This window comes from Cebus imitator, unplaced genomic scaffold (assembly GCF_001604975.1).
Source record: "Cebus imitator isolate Cc_AM_T3 unplaced genomic scaffold, Cebus_imitator-1.0 Scaffold396, whole genome shotgun sequence".
NCBI lineage: Eukaryota > Metazoa > Chordata > Mammalia > Primates > Cebidae > Cebus > Cebus imitator.
In genome coordinates this window covers 85,032-105,534 of record NW_016107711.1, presented here as the reverse complement: position 1 = coordinate 105,534, position 20,503 = coordinate 85,032, and the positions used below count along the sequence as shown (strand labels likewise).

The 20,503-nt window shown below is 50.2% G+C and overlaps 2 protein-coding genes across 19 annotated transcripts in view; one reads left to right on the top strand and one right to left on the bottom strand.

Moving 5' to 3' along the window:
• The first annotated feature begins 2,368 nt into the window (after positions 1-2,368).
• Positions 2,369-11,616, top strand: LOC108289219 (NADH-cytochrome b5 reductase 2). 5 transcript variants are annotated; one of them, XM_017508577.2, is made up of 9 exons: positions 2,369-2,928; positions 3,735-3,878; positions 4,090-4,162; positions 7,052-7,158; positions 7,449-7,578; positions 8,193-8,276; positions 8,942-9,027; positions 10,169-10,268; positions 11,170-11,616. In XM_017508577.2, exons 1-9 carry the CDS (start codon positions 2,908-2,910, stop codon positions 11,340-11,342), a joined length of 918 nt encoding a protein of 305 aa, XP_017364066.1. In that variant the 5' UTR covers positions 2,369-2,907; the 3' UTR covers positions 11,343-11,616. The 5 variants fall into 5 exon arrangements, with proteins under 5 accessions (XP_017364066.1, XP_017364067.1, XP_017364068.1 ...); XM_017508578.2 differs by having other exon boundaries at positions 2,810-2,928; positions 3,624-3,878; XM_017508579.2 differs by lacking the exon at positions 2,369-2,928 and adding an exon at positions 3,143-3,202.
• A 1,286-nt stretch (positions 11,617-12,902) lies between these two features.
• PPFIBP2 (PPFIA binding protein 2) overlaps positions 12,903-20,503 on the bottom strand; it is an 85,586-nt gene continuing 77,985 nt past the window's right edge. For 4 of the 14 annotated variants that reach the window (XM_017508570.2, XM_017508571.2, XM_037731384.1 and 1 more), the window contains 3 exons: positions 20,146-20,271; positions 19,253-19,441; positions 17,347-18,086 (listed from right to left, as the gene is read on the bottom strand). In XM_017508570.2, coding sequence (XP_017364059.1) covers positions 17,892-18,086; positions 19,253-19,441; positions 20,146-20,271 — 510 coding nt within the window. In that variant the 3' untranslated portion in view covers positions 17,347-17,891. Of the gene's footprint in view, positions 14,370-15,593; positions 15,660-17,346; positions 18,087-19,252; positions 19,442-20,145; positions 20,272-20,503 lie in introns of those variants that run through there. The other 10 variants (XM_037731379.1, XM_037731380.1, XM_037731387.1 and 7 more) reach the window with 8 other exon arrangements.

The following is a 20,503-nucleotide window of genomic DNA, read 5'->3' as shown; positions in this document are numbered from 1 at the left end:
ATAGTTAAAAGAAAAGAAATTAAATTTAACAGAGTTTAACTGAACAAAAAACAAGTTATGAATCAGGCAGCCCTAAAAACCAGAATAGGTTCAGAGCAACTCTGGGGCTGCCACATGGTTGTATAATACTTATGGACAGAAACAGGAAAGTGATGTACAGAAAACACAAGTGAAGGACAGAAACAGCCGGATTGGTTACAGCTCATCATTTGCCTTTTTGAACAGTCTGAACAGTTGGCTGCTATAATGAGCTAAAACTCCATGACTGGCGCAAGAGTAAATTACAGTTCACTATGTACAAAGAAAATTTTAGGGTGAACCTAAAATATGTAAGGAGGCAGCTTTAAATTAATTTAACAGACTATAATACATACACGTACTTAAGTTTGGGGATCACAGCAGGCATCTCCAAGGGAGTGATATCTGACTTGAGATCCAAAGAATGTATAAGAATGAAAGACATAAACGCTTGTTATAAACTACTACAACTGGCCAGGCACAGTGGCTCACACCTGTAATCTCAGCACTTTGGAAGGCCAAGGAGGGCGGATCACGAGGTCAAGAGATTGAGACCAGCATGGCCAACATAGTGAAACTTCGTCTCTACTAAAATACAAAAATTAGCTGGGCGTGGTGGTGGGCACCTGTAGTTCCAGCTGCTTGGGAGACTAAGTCAGGAGAATTGCTTGAAGCCAGGAGGCGGAGGTTGCAGTGGGCCGAGATTGCGCCACTGCACTCCAGCCTGGTGCCTGGCAAAAGAGCGAGACTCTGTCTCAAAAAAAGAAAAAACAAAAAACAAAAAAACTACTATAACTAAAACAGTGTGGTATTGCCACAGAGCTGGGTAACTAGATAACGTAAGAGAACCAGGAGGCCAGAGCTAGACTCACACACCTATGAAAACTGATATATGACAGGGGTAGCAGGTCAGTTGCAGGTCAGTGGCCAGGTGTCAGCAATTCAATAAATGTTACAAAAAACCTTAGCCATATGGAAAAATGAAATTGTATCCCTGCCTCACATCTTATACAGAAATCAATTGCACATGGTTGAGAAACTTAGATACGAAAGGAAAATCTCTAAATCTTGTTGGGGAAAATATAGAATATCTTTAAGGGATTGTGTAGAAACAGACAAGCCACAAAAATCACTAACCATAAAGGCAAAAAAATTGAAGATTGGTACATATGGTTACATTGCAATTCAAATTTCTATTCATCAGCCCACAAAAAAGTCGGACAGAAAAGAAAGAAAAAAAAAGAATAAGTTACAAATTACGAGAAAACATTTGTAACTGGTAAAGAAGGGGTATCTAAAATATATGTAAAAGACTCCTAAAAATTAGTAAGAAAAAGACAACTCAACAAAAAAATGAGCAAAAATCATGAGCAGGCATTTTTTTTTCTGAAAGGGAAACTCGATGGGAAATAAATATATGAAAAGTGTTCAACCTCATTAGCAGTTATTAGGTAATGCAAACTGGGTTCCCAGGACACCATTTTACACTTATCGCGTTGTCAAAAATTAAAATATCTGACAATAATACCCAAGGACCTTCAGGTAAATCAAAAGTAAAGGCATTTGATTAAGTCAAAGAGAGAAAATTAAGTTTTTTTTATTAATTCATGCAGTATTTATTGAGCCTGTGGTGGTGTGTGTTTTGGGGGTGAGGGTTGGTAAAGTGTTATGAGTTATTGTTTTCACCCCCCGATTCTTATATAGAAGACCTAACCCCCAGTACCTAAGAACGTGACCTTATTTGAAGACAGAGCCTTTACACAGGTAATCAAGTTAAAACAAGGTCGTTAGGATGGACCCTAATTGAATATGACTGGTGTCTTCATAAAAGGGGAAATGTGGACACAGGGACACACAGAGAGAAAAGAAAATGTGGAGACACAGGGAGAAGATACCCCTTCTCCTGGCCCCTCTCCTACAAAACCGAGGAGAGGCATGGAACAGATCCTTCCCTCACAGCCCTCAGAAGGAACTCACTCAGCCCACACCTTGATTTTGGACTTCCAGCACCCAGACTTGTGAGACAATTTAATGTTTGTTGTTTAAGCTGCTCAGTCTGTGGCACTTTATTACATCAGCCCCAGCAGAGTCAAACAGGTGGGGATCTGCTTTTAGACTTCTCTGCCTCACACAGGTCCCGAGGCAGGAACTGCCTTTATCTGTAATCAAGGGTGGGCGGGATTGCCAAAGTTCCGAAATGCACGGTGAAGATCCTCTAACTATGCCTGCCATGCCGCTCCCGGCGCGGGGCCCTCGTCCTCCCTTTCTCCAACCAGCGAACGAATAAACGCTTGAGCGCTCTGAGTAAATGCCTCCAACTCGGTGACACCCCCGCTTCGGCCCCACCAGCAAACACCCGCCCCGGACCAGGCCCAGAACAGGTGCCCAAGAGGCGTGTTGAATGAATACATTCATGCGCTCTTCGGAGCTGCCTGAATTCTTGTTTCACCAGCATCCCCCCTCCGCCCGGTCACCCAGACGGCCTTCTCCAACCTTGCCGAGTTGAAGCTGAGGAGCTCTCAGTGTGGCAACTCTGCTTATGAAGGAAAGGGGCCAGGTTGCAGAGGGGTGGCATAACAGCGAGGACGCCCCCGCTCAGCACCCCGCCAGCCTCGGGATCGCGCGCTGCCCTGGGGGGAGGGCTGGTCCAGAGCCAGCGGCTCGCGAGTGAGAACCCCCCGAGCCCGGTCCCTCTCAGGGAGCGGGCCAGCCGCCGACGTCCCCGCCTGCGGGGTCCACCCGCGCCTCTGCCCGCCGGGGCGCGCGCGTCCGGGTCTCGGCCGGTTCCCCGTCCGCCAGGCGGAGCTGCAGGGCGGCGCCACGAGTCCTCCGGCCCGCGGGGTAACCGCGCACCGGCCCCCGGCCCACAGCCAACCCCAGTTCGACAACATGTTGGGCGTCTCACTCCGGGTGGGTTCCGCGGCGGGGTGTATTTAAGGGGTATTTAAGAAGTATCTCCGTCGCGGCTGCCAGAAGGAAAGAGGCGGGAGGCGCGGAGGCCGACTAGCGACCCCCCGGGCTGCGCGGAGCCCGAGCTGGAGGCGGGGCAGAGGTCGAGGGCCGGACCGCGAAGGGCGGGGAGCGGGGCGGGACGGCTGGGGTTCCGGAAGGCGTGGTGAGGGCGGGGACTCCAGCGCCACAGCTGGAGGAGACGAACCTTTCCCTGACAGGCTTGCGTCGGGAGGTGAGCCGGCCGGCCTTGCCGGGTAGGGACAGATGCGGGGAGGCTGGCCGAGTCTCTGGCAGTTGAGTGCCCAGGCCCCCTTCGCCCTGTCCTGGAGAGTGTTGGGGAGTTCCCAGGCCCTAAGTCACGGGGCACGCCTTAGAGCTACGCACCCAAGTTCTGTCTTTAGGGACTGGGCCCCTCACTCCGGATTGTGTGTTACGGGTAATGTCCTCCCCCTCCACCTCAAGGAAGGGTCGCCCAGTGTGGGAACCTTTGGCTGTGGCCAGGAGGGGCCTAGTGAGCTGAGCACCCCAGGCCATGTGTGCGGCCCGGTCCAGGGGCCTGAAACATCCTGCCCATGTGACCTGCAACTGACCCCTCCCTACCCTCTGGGCCACCATAGGCGGTCCCAGCCACCTTCTCTGCCTGTTTCCTTCAGGCGGAGCCCAGCTTCTGTGCCTTTGGTGTGGGGAGGGTATGTTGTGCCTGAGAGCTGCCCTGCCCAGGCCGTGCAAGACCTGAGGTGCTCTGCTCACATTATGTCTGCCAGGACCCATCCCTGCTCCTGGCCATCACAGTCATTGGGGTCACTGTGCTCGTGTTGGTCCTGAAGAGCATGAACTGCAGGAGGAGAGAGCCTGTCACCTTACAGGACCATGAAGCCAAGTACGCACTGCCTTTGATTGAGAAAGAGGTAATGGGCAACCCTGTGGGTGGAAGGCAGTAAGTGGATGATGGCTGGGATGGCAGGGCAGTCAGTCATCTCATGGCCTCCGGTTCACTCCCTGCCGCCCTGTGTGCTGGTGCTGGAATAGCGCCAAACGGACCTCCTTTCCCAGGCATCTCAGCTTCCCAGCAAGGCTTCTAGAAAGCTGACAAAACCTGCCTACGTTTTGTTTTATTAGAAAATCAGCCACAACACCCGGAGGTTCCGCTTTGGACTGCCTTCGCCAGACCATGTCTTAGGGCTTCCTGTAGGTGAGTGGGGCTTGGGTCATCACCAGGACTGGGCCTACGGGGGCTAGGACCTCCACTCCTAAACAGAAACACAGGTTTCCTATGTCCTGAAGTGTGGAAGATGCCCTCATGCGCCTCCTCAGCCATGTCAGCTTAGGGACATAGGTGGATGGATGTGGGACAGTGCATTTATTTTCTTCATTGTTCTAATTGGGTTGACACAAGAGTGGTACCTCAGTGAGCACTGAAAAGAAGTGAAACTAAAGCAAAAGGCTTAAGATCTCATGGAAGGCTCTTTGCTGGGCAACTTTAGGGAAGTCCTTCAATCTCTCTGAGACTCAGTCTATGAAATGGGGTCTCTGAGGCCTGCCTGCCTACCTTACCTGGGTTGTTGTGAAAGTAGCGTGTCTAATGGATATGAAAATTCAGAATATGCAGAGTGTTGTGCACATGGGAGGGATGGGAGGAACCATTCAGGGGAAAGGCCCAGAATGTGCAGGTAGGCAGGAATGAGTCAGGTGCCCTCTGCCCCTACTGTCACTTAGATTCTCTGCAGGGGCCTCAGGCCCATGTAAGGAGGGACCTAGGAGTTGTGGATACCAGCCCTAGCAGTCCTAGAGTTGAGTTATCCCATTTCTAATCTGTCACACCACTAGATAGCTGAGTCAGTCTTAGTGTAGTAGAAAACTTATTGTAAAATCAGAGATTCAGAAAAGCTTTGTACCGTCTGCTAGTGCTGCTTGCTTGCCTGGTGGTTCCTACTCCATGGCCTGTTTGTCTTATTTGCACAGGACAAAACTTTGACCGCAACTCTATCAGGTGGTGAGATGACAGCCTAGCCAGCTGGCTGGGCCCTGAGCCTCCCTGCTGCTCCCTCCCTCCCTTTCTATGCATGAGAGTTCAGTGTCATGCGTGCAGTCTCCCAGCTCTCTGCTCGGCCTGTCAGGCCAGTCCTGTTGGCAGGAAGCTTAAAAGAATGAAAAGCTTTGAGAAATAGAATTTCTTAGAAACTGCTTTGACCCACTATCTCCTCAGCCTTGGTATAGGCAGTGCAAAGTTAGTGGGACAAGGTAATGTAGAGGCCTCTGATTAGAGGCTCATATGAGGCCTCAGAGTTCGCTGCTTCATACCAGCTCAGTGGATGTAAAGTCAGTTAGAGATGGGGCCAGAAGGACCAGCCAGGGATCCTCAATTGCCCTGCGGATACTCTCAGGCCAGGACTAGGTGGCTGCATATGAAAGAGCTTTTCCACATTTCTAGTTTCATGTTTTCAGAAGGAAGCTAGGTGTCTCAGGCACTTATTCCTGTGTACCCCTGGTGCCCAGAGGGACCATGACTAGAGTCATTGAGTGTGTTCTGAGCTGAGGGTGTTGACACCTCAAGCTTCAGGGCCACCTCAAAGACTTGGCTCATGCCCTTGAATCAGCTTCAGGGCCCGTCCCCTCTAGTGCCTACTCTGCCTGCTTTTTTCTCCTCCTGCCTCCTTCTCCCTGCACCTTAGGTCTTGGTTTCTATCCATAACTCTGTTCCATCTTCCTTGTCTCTTGACTAAACTTCCTGTATGTAGCCCACTCAGTTTCTGAGGGAGTAGAAACTAAGGGAATAGAAACTGACTACACACAGGAAGTTAGTCAAGGGTTAGGGTTAGGGTTAGGTATCTTTCTCTTGCCTCTAGCTCTTAGTATCTCTTGATTGCACTCCTGTCCCTGCCACTAATTGCCTTAGTAATTTGAGTCTCGCATTTTGGATCCAACAAGTCGTAGCTGCCCAGTGTATCATCTGACAGTAGGATGTAGTCGTGATCCATAGGTCTCTGGCCACACCTGGTTAATTAAATTCTGCCCATTAAGGGCAGAGTTACATGGTTTAAAATTTCACTGCTAGTCCTCACAAGGCCACAGGCCAGGAAGACATGATATTGTTGCTTCATTTGCTCCATGGGTACCCAAATTCTAGGGCCCTTGTAGTATCTGTGAGCCCAGGCCTGCTCTGTGCCTGGTACCAGGATTCAAATGGAGTAGCTGTAATTTATTCACAGACCCCAGTGATTCCTCCAGTTTAGGAAGAAATGAGTTTGTGAAGGCCACATATTTTTCTTGAAAATATACCCCATTTTCTTGAAAAAATACTCCTTTCTGTAACTTTTTTTTTTTTTTTTTTTTGAGACAGGGTCTCATTCTGTTGTCCAGGCTGGAATCTAGTGGCATAGTCTCAGCTTGTTGCAGCCTTGACCTCCTGGGCTCAGGTGATGCTCCCATCTCAGCCTCCTAAATAACTGGGACTATGAGCACATGCCACTGTGCCTGGCTAATTTTTGTATTTTTAGTAGAGACAGGATTTCACCATGTTGCCCAGGCTGGTCTCGAACTCGTAGGCTCAAGCAATCCGTCTGTCTGCCTCAGCCTCCCAAGGTGCTTGGATTACAGGCATGAGCCACTGTGCCTGGCCTTTCNTTTTTAGAGATGGGGTTTCGCCACGTTGCCCAGGCTGGTCTCGAACTCCTGAGCTCAAGTGATCCACCCATCTCTGGGCTGGGATTACAGGCATAAGCTACCATGCCCGACCCCTTTCTGTAATTTTTAATAATCACTCTCCAACTTTAATGATCTTTTCCTGCTCCAAAAAGAAGTTACACTATGATCATAGGTGGGCAGGCATATCATCCCCATTTTACAGATGAAGAGGCCAAAACCCAGAGAGATGAAGTAATTTGCCTAGGGTAACACAGGGAGGCAGGGCAGGCCTAGGATCCAGGCATCCCAGATTTGGGCTCCTTCCCTGCTCTCTCCTTCCTGCCCGCTTTACATTCTGCCCCAGAATTTGCTCCCTTCACTGAAGCTCAGTCCTTTATTCCTGGGCCTTGTTTAAGCTAGACGTGCTTTGACTCAATGCTTGATGCCTTTTCTATAGGTAACCATGTCCAGCTCTTGGCGAACATTGACAATGAATTGGTGGTTAGGGCTTACACGCCTGTCTCCAGTGATGATGACAGAGGCTTTGTGGACCTAATTATAAAGGTGAATAGTGCCCACCATGTGTGGCTGCCTCATGCTTCCAAGCCTATCGAGGGTGGTAGGGTGGAGGGCCAGTGCTTTTTCTCTGAGGGGACATATGCCCTAGACAGGGCTTTTCAGCAGTGAAGCTACAGTTAACCTTGTGGCGGCTTCATCTTCAGGGATTGCTTACAGCAATTGAGTGAGCAGAACATTTTCTCTGCAAAGCTTCCAGCAGTAAATGCATTTTCCAGTTGTGTGTGGCTGTGTTGTTGTGTCTGGGAATATGAAAACAGTGCTGCCTTGCTTTTCAGATCTACTTCAAAAATGTACACCCCCAATATCCTGAAGGGGGGAAGATGACTCAGTATTTGGAGAACATGAAAATCGGGGATACCATCTTATTTCGAGGGCCAAAGGGACGCCTGTTTTACCATGGGCCAGGTACTGGAGGGGTTGACACTGGGCTTCCAGACGTGGGGGTGAAGATTCCTGCAATGATTCCATTGTTCTAGTACACTCCTCAGATTTGAGTCACATGGGCTTGTCCTTAGTCTTCATTCATTCACATACAATGCATAATAACCACATCTGTGTGAATGTAGGCATTCACACATCCACTTCATGAAGTTGTAAGCTTTTTTAAGGTAGGGGAATTATGTGGTGTTTCTTCATCATTGTATTAATATCTCCAGCACAATGCCTGATACATAAATGGTGCCTGCTAATAGTCTCACATAGCCATCATTTACTCGCTGGTTGATGGCTGTGGGTGAGAATGCTCTTTGAGTCTCTTTGTTAACTTCAGCTTGCCCCTCTTCTTCCTCAGAACAAAAGGCCCATCGATTTCCTGAGCAGGCCCAGGCTCTATTCCTGCTTTGTGCACTGGGGCACCAGGGATAGCTGAGGAAACTGCCCTGGCCTACTTCTCTGGCTTAAAATGGCGCAGACAATCCCCTTAGTTGGACCTGCCTCCTGGGAGTCCCAAGGAATGTCGATGATCTTTTGCAGTCTCGTAGGCAAGAACTGCAGAGGTCATAAGTATTCTGTGTTTCCAGGGAATCTCGGAATCAGACCAGACCATACGAGTGAGCCTAAAAAAAAACTGGTCCATCACCTGGGAATGATTGCTGGGGGCACAGGTAAGGGCCTTCTAGGGTCTCCAGAGAGCGAGCCCTGAGACCATACTGACTTGGAAGTTATTTGATCCTAGAAGGTACAACATTAGAGATTTCTCCCCCAGCTGTAGTAGGTGGGAAGGATGAACCAGTGACAGGTCTTGAAACTGACCTTGTGTGCCCTGCTTCCCCTAACCAATATGGTGGCTGCTCAGGAGCCTTGGTGGGGACCTTACAGGTCAGGCTGGGGTCAAAGCTGGACAGGCCCACCCATGCTGTCCCAGGAGCTCGTGGATCCAGTTCAAGCCCGACTCTTCCCATCCCTTGAAAATGAATGCCTGAAGGAAGAGAACAGTCTTGAAGGAGACACACAAAGTGCCAGGCACCGTAACAGGCACTCTGAAAAGTATCACATCTACTCCTCATCATTAATTGTTTGATGAATGAGGACACTGAAGAGCTTAGAGTGTTCTTTCCATCCAGCCATATGAAAATGAGAAAGACCTCTGACTTACTGTTGCATTAGAAACGAAAATCAAAATCAAGGGCTGTTCTCCACTTTGAGTTTTGGGGACAGAAGTGAGAAAAGGATAACTGGGGCCAGAGGAAGGTATGAAGCTTGCTGCAGGTCAGGGACTGTGGGCTTCAGAGATGGGGAGAAAGCTGGCTGCCCGCTCACTGTTTTCCAGGAATCACACCCATGCTGCAGCTCATTCGCCACATCACCAAGGACCCCAATGACGGGACCAGGATGTCCCTCATCTTTGCCAACCAGGTCAGTTCCTGCTGAGCTTGCAGTGGTATGATGGAATGTTTGCTGAGCTGGGCTCTTGTTTTCATTTCTCCTCCATTGACTGAGCTCATGCTGCTTGGGTGCCTGTGGCTGTGGGAGGGCTTAGCGGGATCAACAGAGCTGCTGGCAGCTGGCGAAGCTGAGTCCAGGCCTGCTTTTTGCTTGTATTTAACTCTTTTGTGTCTCCTCAACCAACCCTGAGCCTGGAGCACTCCTTTCTTGCTTAGTATGTATTGCTGTGTTTTTGCTAAGTACAAAATTACAGATGTCCTCAGTGGACATTTGAGAAAATACAGAATATAAATATGTTTACTTTTTTTTTCTATATATGCTATATATTTTTAATTTATATATATTTTTTTCACTCAGCATTACCACACAGGCATTTTCTTCTCATTAAGATGCTTTATAAATATTTTCATCATAGTCTCTATCAAGTTGCACCATAATCTACTAACTTCTACATTCAAGCTGTTTTCAGTTATAAATAATATGGTGATGAATATTTGTGCCTACGCTTGATTACATTTTTAGATTATTTTCTAAAACAGAATCCCAGAAGTGGAATTACTGGGATGAGAATCATGAAGAGTTTTAAGATCCAGGCCTTCTGTGCAGTATCTTTGAGGCTGTGACAGGTTATTTTTGGCTTTGGCTCCTTTTTCCCCAAATGAAACTCCAGACTGTTTTCTCTCCTTCACGTATCTAGTGCTGTTCTACCACAGGATTTTCTGAGCCCATTACATTTCTTGCAGAAGATCCTGGGCCTGCACTGAGCTTGTTCCACTTGGGTTTGCTGTGCTAGAGCTCATTGTAGACGTAGCAGGTAGGGCTGGAGCTCTGAGTGAAGCCACCTTGGCCAGTGCTTGGCTAAGGCCCTTCTAGCTGGAGGCAGTCATTACAGCTCTGTGGGAACCTACATCCTACGGCCAACTCCATCCACAAGACAGAGGGTTTGATCTGCAGAAGCAGTAGCAGAACTGTTGTTTGCCCTGGGAGTTGGCAGCGAGTACTCCAACTGGAGTGGCGGCAGCTTTGGAAAGAGTGTCCTGACCAGTGTAGTCAGTCTGGGGAACAACAGGATGGTCCTGGAGGGGCTTTTCTAGTGTTGCTTCTTTTCTAGACAGAGGAGGATATCTTGGTCAGAAAGGAGCTTGAAGAAATTGCCAAGACTCACCCAGACCAGTTCAACCTGTGGTACACCCTGGATAGGCCTCCCATTGGTACGATATCCAATGCCCTCACCCACCACGGATCAGCTTCAACCCTTGACTACTTTGAGGACTGGTCTTTGTTTCTTTGTTTTTGTTTTATAGGACCAGATATGGGGGTGAAGCCTTGGGTTTTGGCTTCAGATGAGAAATGTGAGAAATTGAGGGAGAGAGGATTTGGGATGGCTTGCTGTTAAGGGCAATCAAGAGCAGGTGTCCAGTATACCAGCAACACCCCACATACTGCACTGAACATCAAAAGGGACACTGCCCCTGGCCACTCTGAACAGCCACCCAACTCCACACGGCCATCACACACACACCTAATATGGGCACTGACCCCTTCACACTCACACCTCTGCTTACGGCCACCACACCTCTCACCACCCACCTTACCTGGACAGCAGTCTTCACATGCTGAGCCCCCAGACAGCTGCTGCAGCCCCAAACAGCATCCCAGCAACCACTGTGCACAGAGCACCCCACACTGCACCCAGCTGTTCCTGCTTTTCATACAGCTCCCTGCTCAGCAGAGTGAGCTACCCAACTGAGCAATTCTGAGCAGTTCCACTAACACCAGGCCACACCCTGCTGGACAACTCCAGCTGGCTGCATTGATTCACACACCTCGGTATACTTCATTGTGTTCTCCTTCCTTGTCATTGCTGACAGCTGACAGATGGGGGGTGGGGCTCAGGTTCCCTGCAGTGAGCCTGGGTCCTGGGGTGACTGCTGCAGAGGGCTATTTACCAGTTCTGAGACTTTTGGCAGGGAGCAGTAGTACAGAAACTTCTAAGCCTTTGTAGAGTGGCCTGTCACCTCCTGCCTGGCTGAGGGTGGGTGTGCAGGCGGCCTGGGGTCAGGAACTCCACCTGGCATCCCAAAGCTTTTTCCTGCATCTGCTTCATTTCAGACTGGAAGTACAGCTCAGGCTTTGTTACCGCTGACATGATCAAAGAGCACCTTCCTCCTCCAGGGAAGTCCACACTCATCCTGGTGTGTGGCCCGCCGCTCCTGATCCAAACAGTGGCTCACCCTAACCTGGAGATGCTGGGCTATACCCAGGACATGATTTTCACCTACTAACACCTCCATGTGCTCAGCAAATTTACATGTCCCTTTTCATCTGTTTCAGAGTGAGTTCAATTTTACCACGTTAAACTGGGATGTTTTCAAAAGTGCCTTGCCATGTACTTGCGTGCACACACTGGTTCTCCTCTCTTTTGGGTGTGGGCTTGACAAGAAGGGCTCAAGGGGCTGGAGACTGGCTGCTGAGCCCTCCTTGCTTGGAGGCTGGAAAGAGCTCCATTTCAGTAGCTTTCTCTGTGGTTTTGTGAAATAAACTCAAGTACAAAGCAGATAGCCCATGAAGTGTGGCTCTGTGCGGGACCTGGTAGGCAATCAGGAGGTCTTGGCCTGCCCTGTGAGTTGGCTTCTGCATGCCCATGGGGGTCAGAACTGGCAAGTATCAGGGCAGTTCCCAAAAAAATCCAAGTGGGGTCACATCAACTCTTAAGACTCTCTCCATGGCATGGTAGGGGTGGTTATATACAGAAACGTCTCAACTTTCAAAATCAGGTTTCAGAAACTGTGCCTTCAATCCTTTGTATCATGAAACCCAAATGATATGAGTGACCACGTGGCCATCTGCGGTTCATGGCCAGGTTCATGTCATCATGGCCAGGATGACACACTGCTGCTCTGCTACCTGTGAGTGAGTAGAGCTGCTTCTGCCCTGTTTCAGAAGTCTTATAACTAGCCAGAGATTCTGTAGGGATTTTGTTTTCCAAATTATAGATGAGGAAACTAAGACTTGAGGACTGTGTTCCCAGGTCATTCAACCAGTAGGTAGCAAAGCTGGCCTTAAACCTGGGTCTGCTTTATTCTAAGTTGTTCTTCTTTTCACAAAAACTGGCATAATGGTGGCAATGTTGGAACTTGGTGTCACTGGATTTCTTACTCAGTGTGCATGTGCATGAGGGAGAGGGGAGGGGAGAGAGGAGAGGAACAGGGCTCTGGGGAGCTCTCTGTACAGCTGTGTTTTGCCCTCAGGTGGCCAAGCACAGAGATGGCCTCACAGAGGGCCTGTGGGGGTAGAAGAGAGGGGTGGCCAACCTTACCCATCCACCTGTTCAGTTGCCTCCTTGGGGATCCTTCACTGCTTTCAAGGGAGTCCCCACTCTGGCCACCCCATCTCTCCAGGACATACTCCAGGGCTTGGCTCCCAAGGCCTTTCTTGATTTGGCTCCTGCTGACTTTATCAGATTTTTCTTTCCCTGGGCCCCCAACTCCAACACCATTCTCTCACCTAGTTGTTCTCAACTGAGGGTAATTTTGTTGCTCAGGAACATATGACAAAGTCCAAAGACATGTTGGTTGGGGTTCAAAGAAGGGGTGCATCTAGCCTCTGTTGGCATTTACAGGGTAGAGACCAAGGATGCTGCTAAACATCTTAAAAGCCACAGGATAGCCTCCATCACAGAGAATTATGCAGCCCAAAGTGACAGCAGCACAGAGACCAAGAAACCATCTTCTAGCCTACCAACTTTTGGCAATTCCTAGGTTGTGCTAGGCTGTTTCAAGTCTGTCTACCTGGAATGCCCTTCCCCTTTGGCATACGTGGGGAAGTATGATTCATCTTTCCAAATTCAAGTGTCACCTCTTCCATGGAACCTATTCTACTCCTTCCCCAAACCCCCATTAAAAATGACAACATGCTCCTTTAGGCTGCAAAGAAACTAATATTGGAGCATCCATAACCTTTGGCACAGTCTTGTTTGAAACTGGTCTGTACTACCCCACTAGACTGTAAGCATCTTTAGGCAGGGACCTTGGCATTCATGCCTATATCTGGCCCCAGCATGGAGGGTACATACCACACACATGAAGGAGTGTGGATGGGAAACTTAAGAGCATGGATCTCCTTGGCAACTGGAGGCCTGTCTATAAAGGAGGCAGCCCAGAGCAAGTGCTCCAGGTTTGTGGTAAGGATTGGGTATAGCAAGACAACAAGGGACTTCAAGGCAAGCTGTGCTCTGGCTCAAGGGCAGACACGTGGGAGAGCTGACCTCTAACTGGATCATGTGGGAAGGCTTCCTGAGAGGTGGTCTCTTTGCCAAGCCTTGAGAGACAGGATTTTGCCTGATGAAGTGGAGTAGGAGAAAAATGCATTCCCCAGTGAGGGAAGGGCCTGAGTAGACACCTGGAGGGAGGAAAGACTAGAGTGTCTGGAGAGGAAACAGACATGTTTGGGAAGTTGGTGAGTTTGTGGTGGAAACCTGGAGCTTGAGGTGCCCGAGGGCCTTCCACTAGGGGGTGCTGTTTAATCAGACATTATGCTTGAGCTGCTTGGAGGGCAAGGCCTGGGAGGCTGTGTGTCTGCTTGGGTGGAGAGGGCACAGCGTGGTGTTGGGCTTGCCTCTGCTGAGACGCTAGGAGGGTGCACTGATACCCATTGCAGATGAGGGGCGATGGAGTCAGGCAGGACTGTGGAAAGGTGCCTCATGTTTTTCCCACTCACACCCTAAACACCCGCCTTGTTCCGCCACAGTCCCGTGAATGGAAAGGCACGTTCCTGTGAAGCAGCCCCGGAGGGAGTTCCTGGTGATCATGTCACAAAACGCAGTCACTACAGAACATTCAAAACAGGTTTTCAGAACTTTTTTTCCAGCAGGTTTTATGAACTAACAGCTCTTCCCCTCAGGTGTGAGAGCCTCCAGGCTGTCACCAGAAATAGCACGAGGCATCCAGTCTGTGTGCTGACAACTCACTGCCCTCCCACAAAATGGTCTGCAGTCCGGGTATAAAAGTACAAAAGGTATAAAGCCTGTGGTGAAGAGCGCAGCCCGGTTGAAGACACACATGAACTCTGGGGCCACCCCTGGACACCTGTCCCACAGCTCTGCTTCGTGCCTGTCGGCACCCTGTCCAAGATGCCCTGCCAGTCCGACCGGGCTTGCAGAGGGGGCTGCCAGCTCCCCACAGAAGCAAAGGCTCTGGGCCCCCACACGTGCCTCCCTGGGCTTTCAGCCATGAAGAGAGTCATCTCCAGTCATCAGAGTTGGGGACAGGCAGATGAGAGTCATTCAGCAGCTGGTCCTGGCTCAGCATTGTCTGAAAGGACACAGCCGAAGGGGCAGTTCAACAGAGTTTTGGTCCAGGCTGCCCTGCAGCAGCTACATGGGAAGCAGAGGGCCCAGGGTGAGGGCTGCATCTGATGCAAGTGCACTATAAGTTTATGGTGTCCCAAGAAACCCTGAGTATTAGGTTAGAATAAACACACTATTAAGATAAAAATAAATTGTTCATCTTAGAAATACATTTCCCATTTTCAGGCTACCAAAGGCCTAGATCATAAGGGCAAGTGTGGGCAGATTCATGCATGGGCCAATAAATAAAAAAGTTAAATAAAAGTGATCCTGTTTGGAGTCAGCGAGACTTTCCTGTTTTGTCCTTGGATACAAAGACACTCTTGTGTCCCTGTCCTTGTCCTGTCTTCCCAATGTGCCGTGCTAGACAAGCAGATAAAGTACAGTGACAAGGCCTTGATGGGAACAGACACTGTAGCCAACAGGCTCAGTGATGGGATGTCCAAGAACTAAAAGGCCTTGGGAGTTATGGGCCTTCAAAAACAAATCCTATGCACTGTGACTGCGCTCTGTGGCTGGCTTTTCCTGCCAGCTCTAGTCTGCCTGTAAGCCTGGCAAGGAGGATGTCATTATCCCTGCTTTACATATAACTAAGCCAAGGCTCAGGAGAGAATGGCACTTGAGGTCACAGAGCTAGTAAAGTCAGAGCAGGGACTTGAGCCACACTCCAAAGCTGCTTTTCGAGGCCAAGCTGTTTCCCCATTATATGGTTTGTCCTTTCGGGCATGCCAGGATGTGCTCACAAGCCTGCGAACACATTGTGATACCCCCAAAGTCAGAGGCAAGCTAGGATATGCATGTGTCTCTGGGCAGAGGGTGGAAGCGTCCACCAGGAGAGGATGCAGGCTGGGCTCTAGACTGATGAGACAGGTGATCCAGAGCTGCTAAGCATCTTGGTTTCCTCACCTCTGAGCCTGGGAATAGGACCTGAGACCTAGTGTGTACTTTAGCTGGCTTTGGCTAAAGGCCCATGAGCCTCCCCATTGCCGGTAGGGGCTCAAGATCCAGCAACAGGCCAATGGAGGAGGCCCCTGGGCTGCTTTCTGCCTCGGGGCTGGCTCAGGCTCAGGCTGTGACCCCAGCACTGAGCACCCTTCTTTGCTGTCCCCCGGGCCTTGTACACTACCATACCAACTCACTGGGCCTCCCTGGCACCAGTCTGACTGTGGGGAGAGGGTCAGAGTCCTACCGTAAGGCGGTGAATGTCTTGGGAGAGGAGCCCTATCTGCGTCACGGTACCTTCCGAAGGTGCCATCTGTAAAATGAGCAGCAGCTTGGTCAGCATACATGGATGCAGCTCGTGATTCACAGAGATGGCATGCAAGTCCTGTCCTGCTCAAGCCTGGCTTCTCCAGGGCATGCTCCCCTGGAGGGATGGGCAAGGAGTGGGCCAGGCCCTGAGGAGTGACAGGTGGGTGGAGCACATGCTGCCGCTTCTATTCCTGGGGAAAGGCATCAATGTCCCACACTCCATGCACACTTCTCCTGGGGCCCCACTGGGCACTAGCATTCAGGGTACATAGAGGCAGGACATAGGCAGGGCTTGTCAGAAGCAGCCCTTCTGCATTTGGTCAGTGTTCCAGCTACTTCCAGGAGCAGAGAACAGTAGGAATGAACGTCTTCAGGATGCTAAATAGACCCACACTAACCAGGCAACAGAGCCCAGACACCAATGCCCTGGTATAGGTGGCCATCCTCCCCAGTAACCAAGAGCCTCCCGTCTCCCCCTCCTTCTCAGGTAATGTTAGTCTCTTCCTTCTTCCCTAAACCTACTTAGACACTGTAGATTTGGAAGCATTCTCTGTAAATTTGAAGGGCACCAAGTGTAACCCCTCCCTTGTTTTATAGGTAGGAAAACTAAAGCACACAAAGGGAACAGGACTTACTTGAGGGTGCAGAGAATCAGTGGCAAAACAGTTCCATGCAGGGTTTGAAAACAGGCACATGCCGAGATCTCTGTAACGCGACTTAAGAAACAAGGGACAAAGCCTGCCCTGACTGGCTCTACAACTGCAATGGCCAGGCATCAGCCTGAATGCGCGCTTGTCATCCAGCAGACTTGGGTACCAGGATCTAACAGCAGCACTGCCAGCTGGCAAGCTTGTCCCCACATCTCTCACCTCGGAGGAGGCAGTGGCCTGTGGCAACAGACCATGCCTGAGGCTGCTGGTAGTTTAAGAAGCAAATCTTAGCAGAGCCTCCATCTGGTACAGAATCAGAGTGCTACAATGGAGTCATCACACCGTGCCCAGGCCGTCAGACAGCAGTGGCATGGTGTTACTCTTCTGTGATGAGGCCCAGGGTATTGAGGGGAGCCAAATGCTGCTTGGGGGCAAACTACAGTCTCCTGACCAGGAGCCCAGACTGGCAAGGCATGTCTCACCCTTAGTCCCAGCCAGACAAGTCCCATCTGGACGAGTCATTATCAGTCAGTCAGCCTCTAAATTAAGGGGACAGAGCTCTTCCAGTTCCGCCAGCACAGACAGACCATCACCCACCGTGGTTATAAGTCTAGCTAAGCTAGTAATAGAGAAGCCAGCAAAACATATGAAAGAACAGAGTCTTTCCAGCAAGGTGCCCTTCTCGTCTCCCCACCACCCTTCACTGAGGGTGTGGGGGGAGCTCATGCCACTGAAACAAACCAGCTTTGAGATCTGCACAACAGATGTGCCCTACAGTCAGGACGTGCATGAGACACAAAGCCCCCCTCTGCTTCACAGAGGGAAGCAAATTCTGGAGCAGCGAGGCCATAGACCTCTTCTGCAGGATATGGGTGGGGGGATCTCGCCTTGTTCTACCCTGCCTGGTGAATCCTGAATGTGCACCTGGCTGAGGACCAGGCTCAGTGCCATCAGCTCTTCAGCTCTGCAATCGGTAGGACTCCATTTCCAGATATTCTCAGCTCTCTTTCCCCAACAAAGTTAAAGGTACGTTGTGCTGCCTGCTTTCCACATAAATATTGTTTTTATTACAAGAAAGAAGAGACCACCTCTGAAGTAAGGCACAACACAATTCTACTGCCACTGTGGCAGAAGTCCCTGTTGCTCATCCCTTTGATCTCAGCCAACACTGTGGCCCACGGGCCTAAGGCACTTGAGCTTTTCCCTTGATTGAAGCGCAGGAGGTGCCTGAGAGCTGAGCCTCATGGGAGTGTCCATGGTCTCTGGACCTGTGTCCAAGTTCATGTGTTTCCACTGGTGGTGAAGATGGACATCAAGAATTATGAGAAATGTAAAAATGTCTTTAAGTGTCTTTCCTCCTGAGTCCATCTTTGGCAATGGTCCCCAAAGCCTGGCCCCTTAGAGATGCAAATCCAGATCCTGGCCACCCTCAGGGTTCAAAGAGAGACTGGCCCAGGGGTACACAATTGCTGGAATGTTCTCTGCGAGTCATGCACACGTGCAGGGGTGAGGTACAGTTATATGGTGACACACATGGTGTTACTGTGAGCTCTCATGGTGCACAGAGAGGGCAGGTGATAAGGGCATCAGCTAATCTGTCCCACCTGGTCCAGCCCATCCAGTTCAGGGGAATCAAGGGGGCTGAGGCCCCGGTAGCCACTGTAGACCCTGTGACTGTCACTGACACCGTCATTAGGCTCCATTGGGCAAATGTAGTCTGTCGATTCATCGAACTTCTTTTTTCTTATGTTTCCAAAGTGTGAAAATCCTAGTTTCCTAGGCTAAAACACAGCAAATGCAAGCTTATGCAATCAAGGCAGTATGCAGATATGACTGACAATATACTTAATAGCAGGCCCACAAGGAAAGCAATAATGTAAACTGCTCCTAGAAAGACTCTGAACAAAACAGAGCTCTTATAAGCAATTTCTATGCTGCGAAAAGGGCAACAGGTAAATAAACTTGAACAAGAGCTGCTCCTCAAATACTATGCCTGAAACTCATGCCTGGCTACCCCACCAAAGTGACTTTCTTATTTCCACAGATGAACTGGGAGTTCCTTCAGAAAGTACTTGAGATCTGCACTTGAGGCCAAGCACAGAGAACTTGCCTCACTATAGCTGCTGGCACCCCAACCCCTTCCCATCTCAGCACCTGGCAACATCTAAAGGCACTCAGGATAGCTCCAGGTTGCTCCTTGCTCTAGTGTCACCCAGCACTGTTTCTGCTGGACTCCTCCAGACACACTTCCTATCCTGATCCCTTGGGGAAGGAGGTCTGTGCATGAGTTGTAGCTGGGCACGAAGCATCAACACTACCAGGTATAGGACCAGCCTGGCCTCCACAGGGGTTGCCTGTGGGTCTACAGTCTGGGAAGAATGTGGTCTGAGAATGCTGTGGCTCAGGCAGGTCTAAAGGACTGTGTGGGATTTTGGGAGCCCCAGTGAGTAGTGTTGATGCTTGGAAGACCTTGGGACCTCTGGGCATCTGTGTGCTGGCCACTTCATAAAACAAGACAGATGAGACCAACTTCCAATGGGAGCACTTCCTATGCCAGCAGGACAGTTTTGGCCAAGATCCCATGGCATTGTGTCATGCAGATGGGTCTGACCAAAGAAAAGCTAGACTCAGAGCATGTCCACTCTGCAAGATGAGTCATGGGAGCAATGGGGTGGAGGATGAGCTCTAAGCCACCTGAGGATAGGTGCTTCCTGCACATACTTTCTATTTTCTAAAGAAACCTGCCCTCTCTTCCTTGGACTCAAAATTGGTGGAGAACTGGCTTAACAAAGAACTGGCCTAACAGCCCACAGGACCACAGCAGAAGTCGGAAGGGCCTCCTTGTCCAGGCTGCACATGCTGCTCTGGCAATAGGCGTTGAGCCAGGTGCTGTGCTGGAGGGCCAGGAGGCAGCCCAGGGCCCACCCAGAAAGGGTCTGCAACTCACCCGGACTTTGGCTGTGGTGGTCAGTGGTGTGTAAGCAGGTGAGGACATTTTCTCTCGCTTTTCCTGTTCAGCCTCTGGACCAATCAAGGCATTGAACTTGGTGGTCAGGTGGCGCCTGAGGAGCGTCTTTTGTGGGGGGATATTGAGAAGCATAGCCAGGGTGTCCCCCGTGAAGCGTGGCTCCAAGATCTAAGAAGGAACCACAGACAAATCTGGCCAGGGGCAAATACAAATGGCTCCAGGTGGGGGATGCCGAGAGATTGGCCTGTTGGGGCCGGAGGCACCTCCAGAGCAAGGGCAGGAGCTCATTCACTTGTTCTGAGTCCCACTCCTCCCACTGGCTGGCACAGGGCCTGGCTCTAAGCAGACACTAGCACATTTGCTGACTGACTACCACCTTGTTTTCACAGCCCAGCAGAGAACTGGGACCTCTTGGTGAGGCTGTCTCCCACGGTCTCCCCTGGATGACATCCAAGCCACCACACTTCCTCATTTTCCCTCTGGCTTTGTGACTTGACAGATCTGAGTAGTAATAAGGATCATACTGCAGCAAGTGGGAAGCTGCATTTTTATGGCCTTCCTGTCCCTTCCCTAGCCCCCCGTTCCCTCAGAACAGGCAGACCTGCCTTGTAAGTGTTGGTCCTCATACAACTCATTGACCTAAAATCCTCGGGTCTGATGCCAAGGAGGTGCTTCCAGAAGGCATCTTGCTTCCATGAGGTATTAATTCTTAAGGACAAGTTATCAAAATACTTTCTTTGAGATGTCAAATTATGCAAGAGCTTCAGATGAAGTACCTATTTTTTAAATTAGATTTTATGTCTTATCCTTAATAAGTTTCTGAATATCCCATTTGCACCAAGGCAGATGGGTTAGGCCAGAGATCCACTCACAATGAGGCCTCCATGGACTCCACTCCCTCGAAGATTGGGTGCGTACTCTGCCAGGTCCACAGATCGCAACCATTCCATCACCCTGTGGTTGGACCACTGTACAACTTCTGAAGGAGAAAGGTTACTCTGTCAGAGGGAGAAGGAGAGTGAGGAAGTTAGGCTTAATAGGTCCCACCATGGTCCTCTGTGGAGTCAGCCCCTGTAAGTGACCCGGGCCCAGATGCACCCCAACAATGGAAGACCCTCAAGCTTGGTGACCCACACCACCTGCCACAGCACCAGCCTCCCCAGTTTCCAGGAAATAGAGCTCCCACTGAATCTTGCAAGATCTTCCACACTGAGATATCTGAATCCAGAA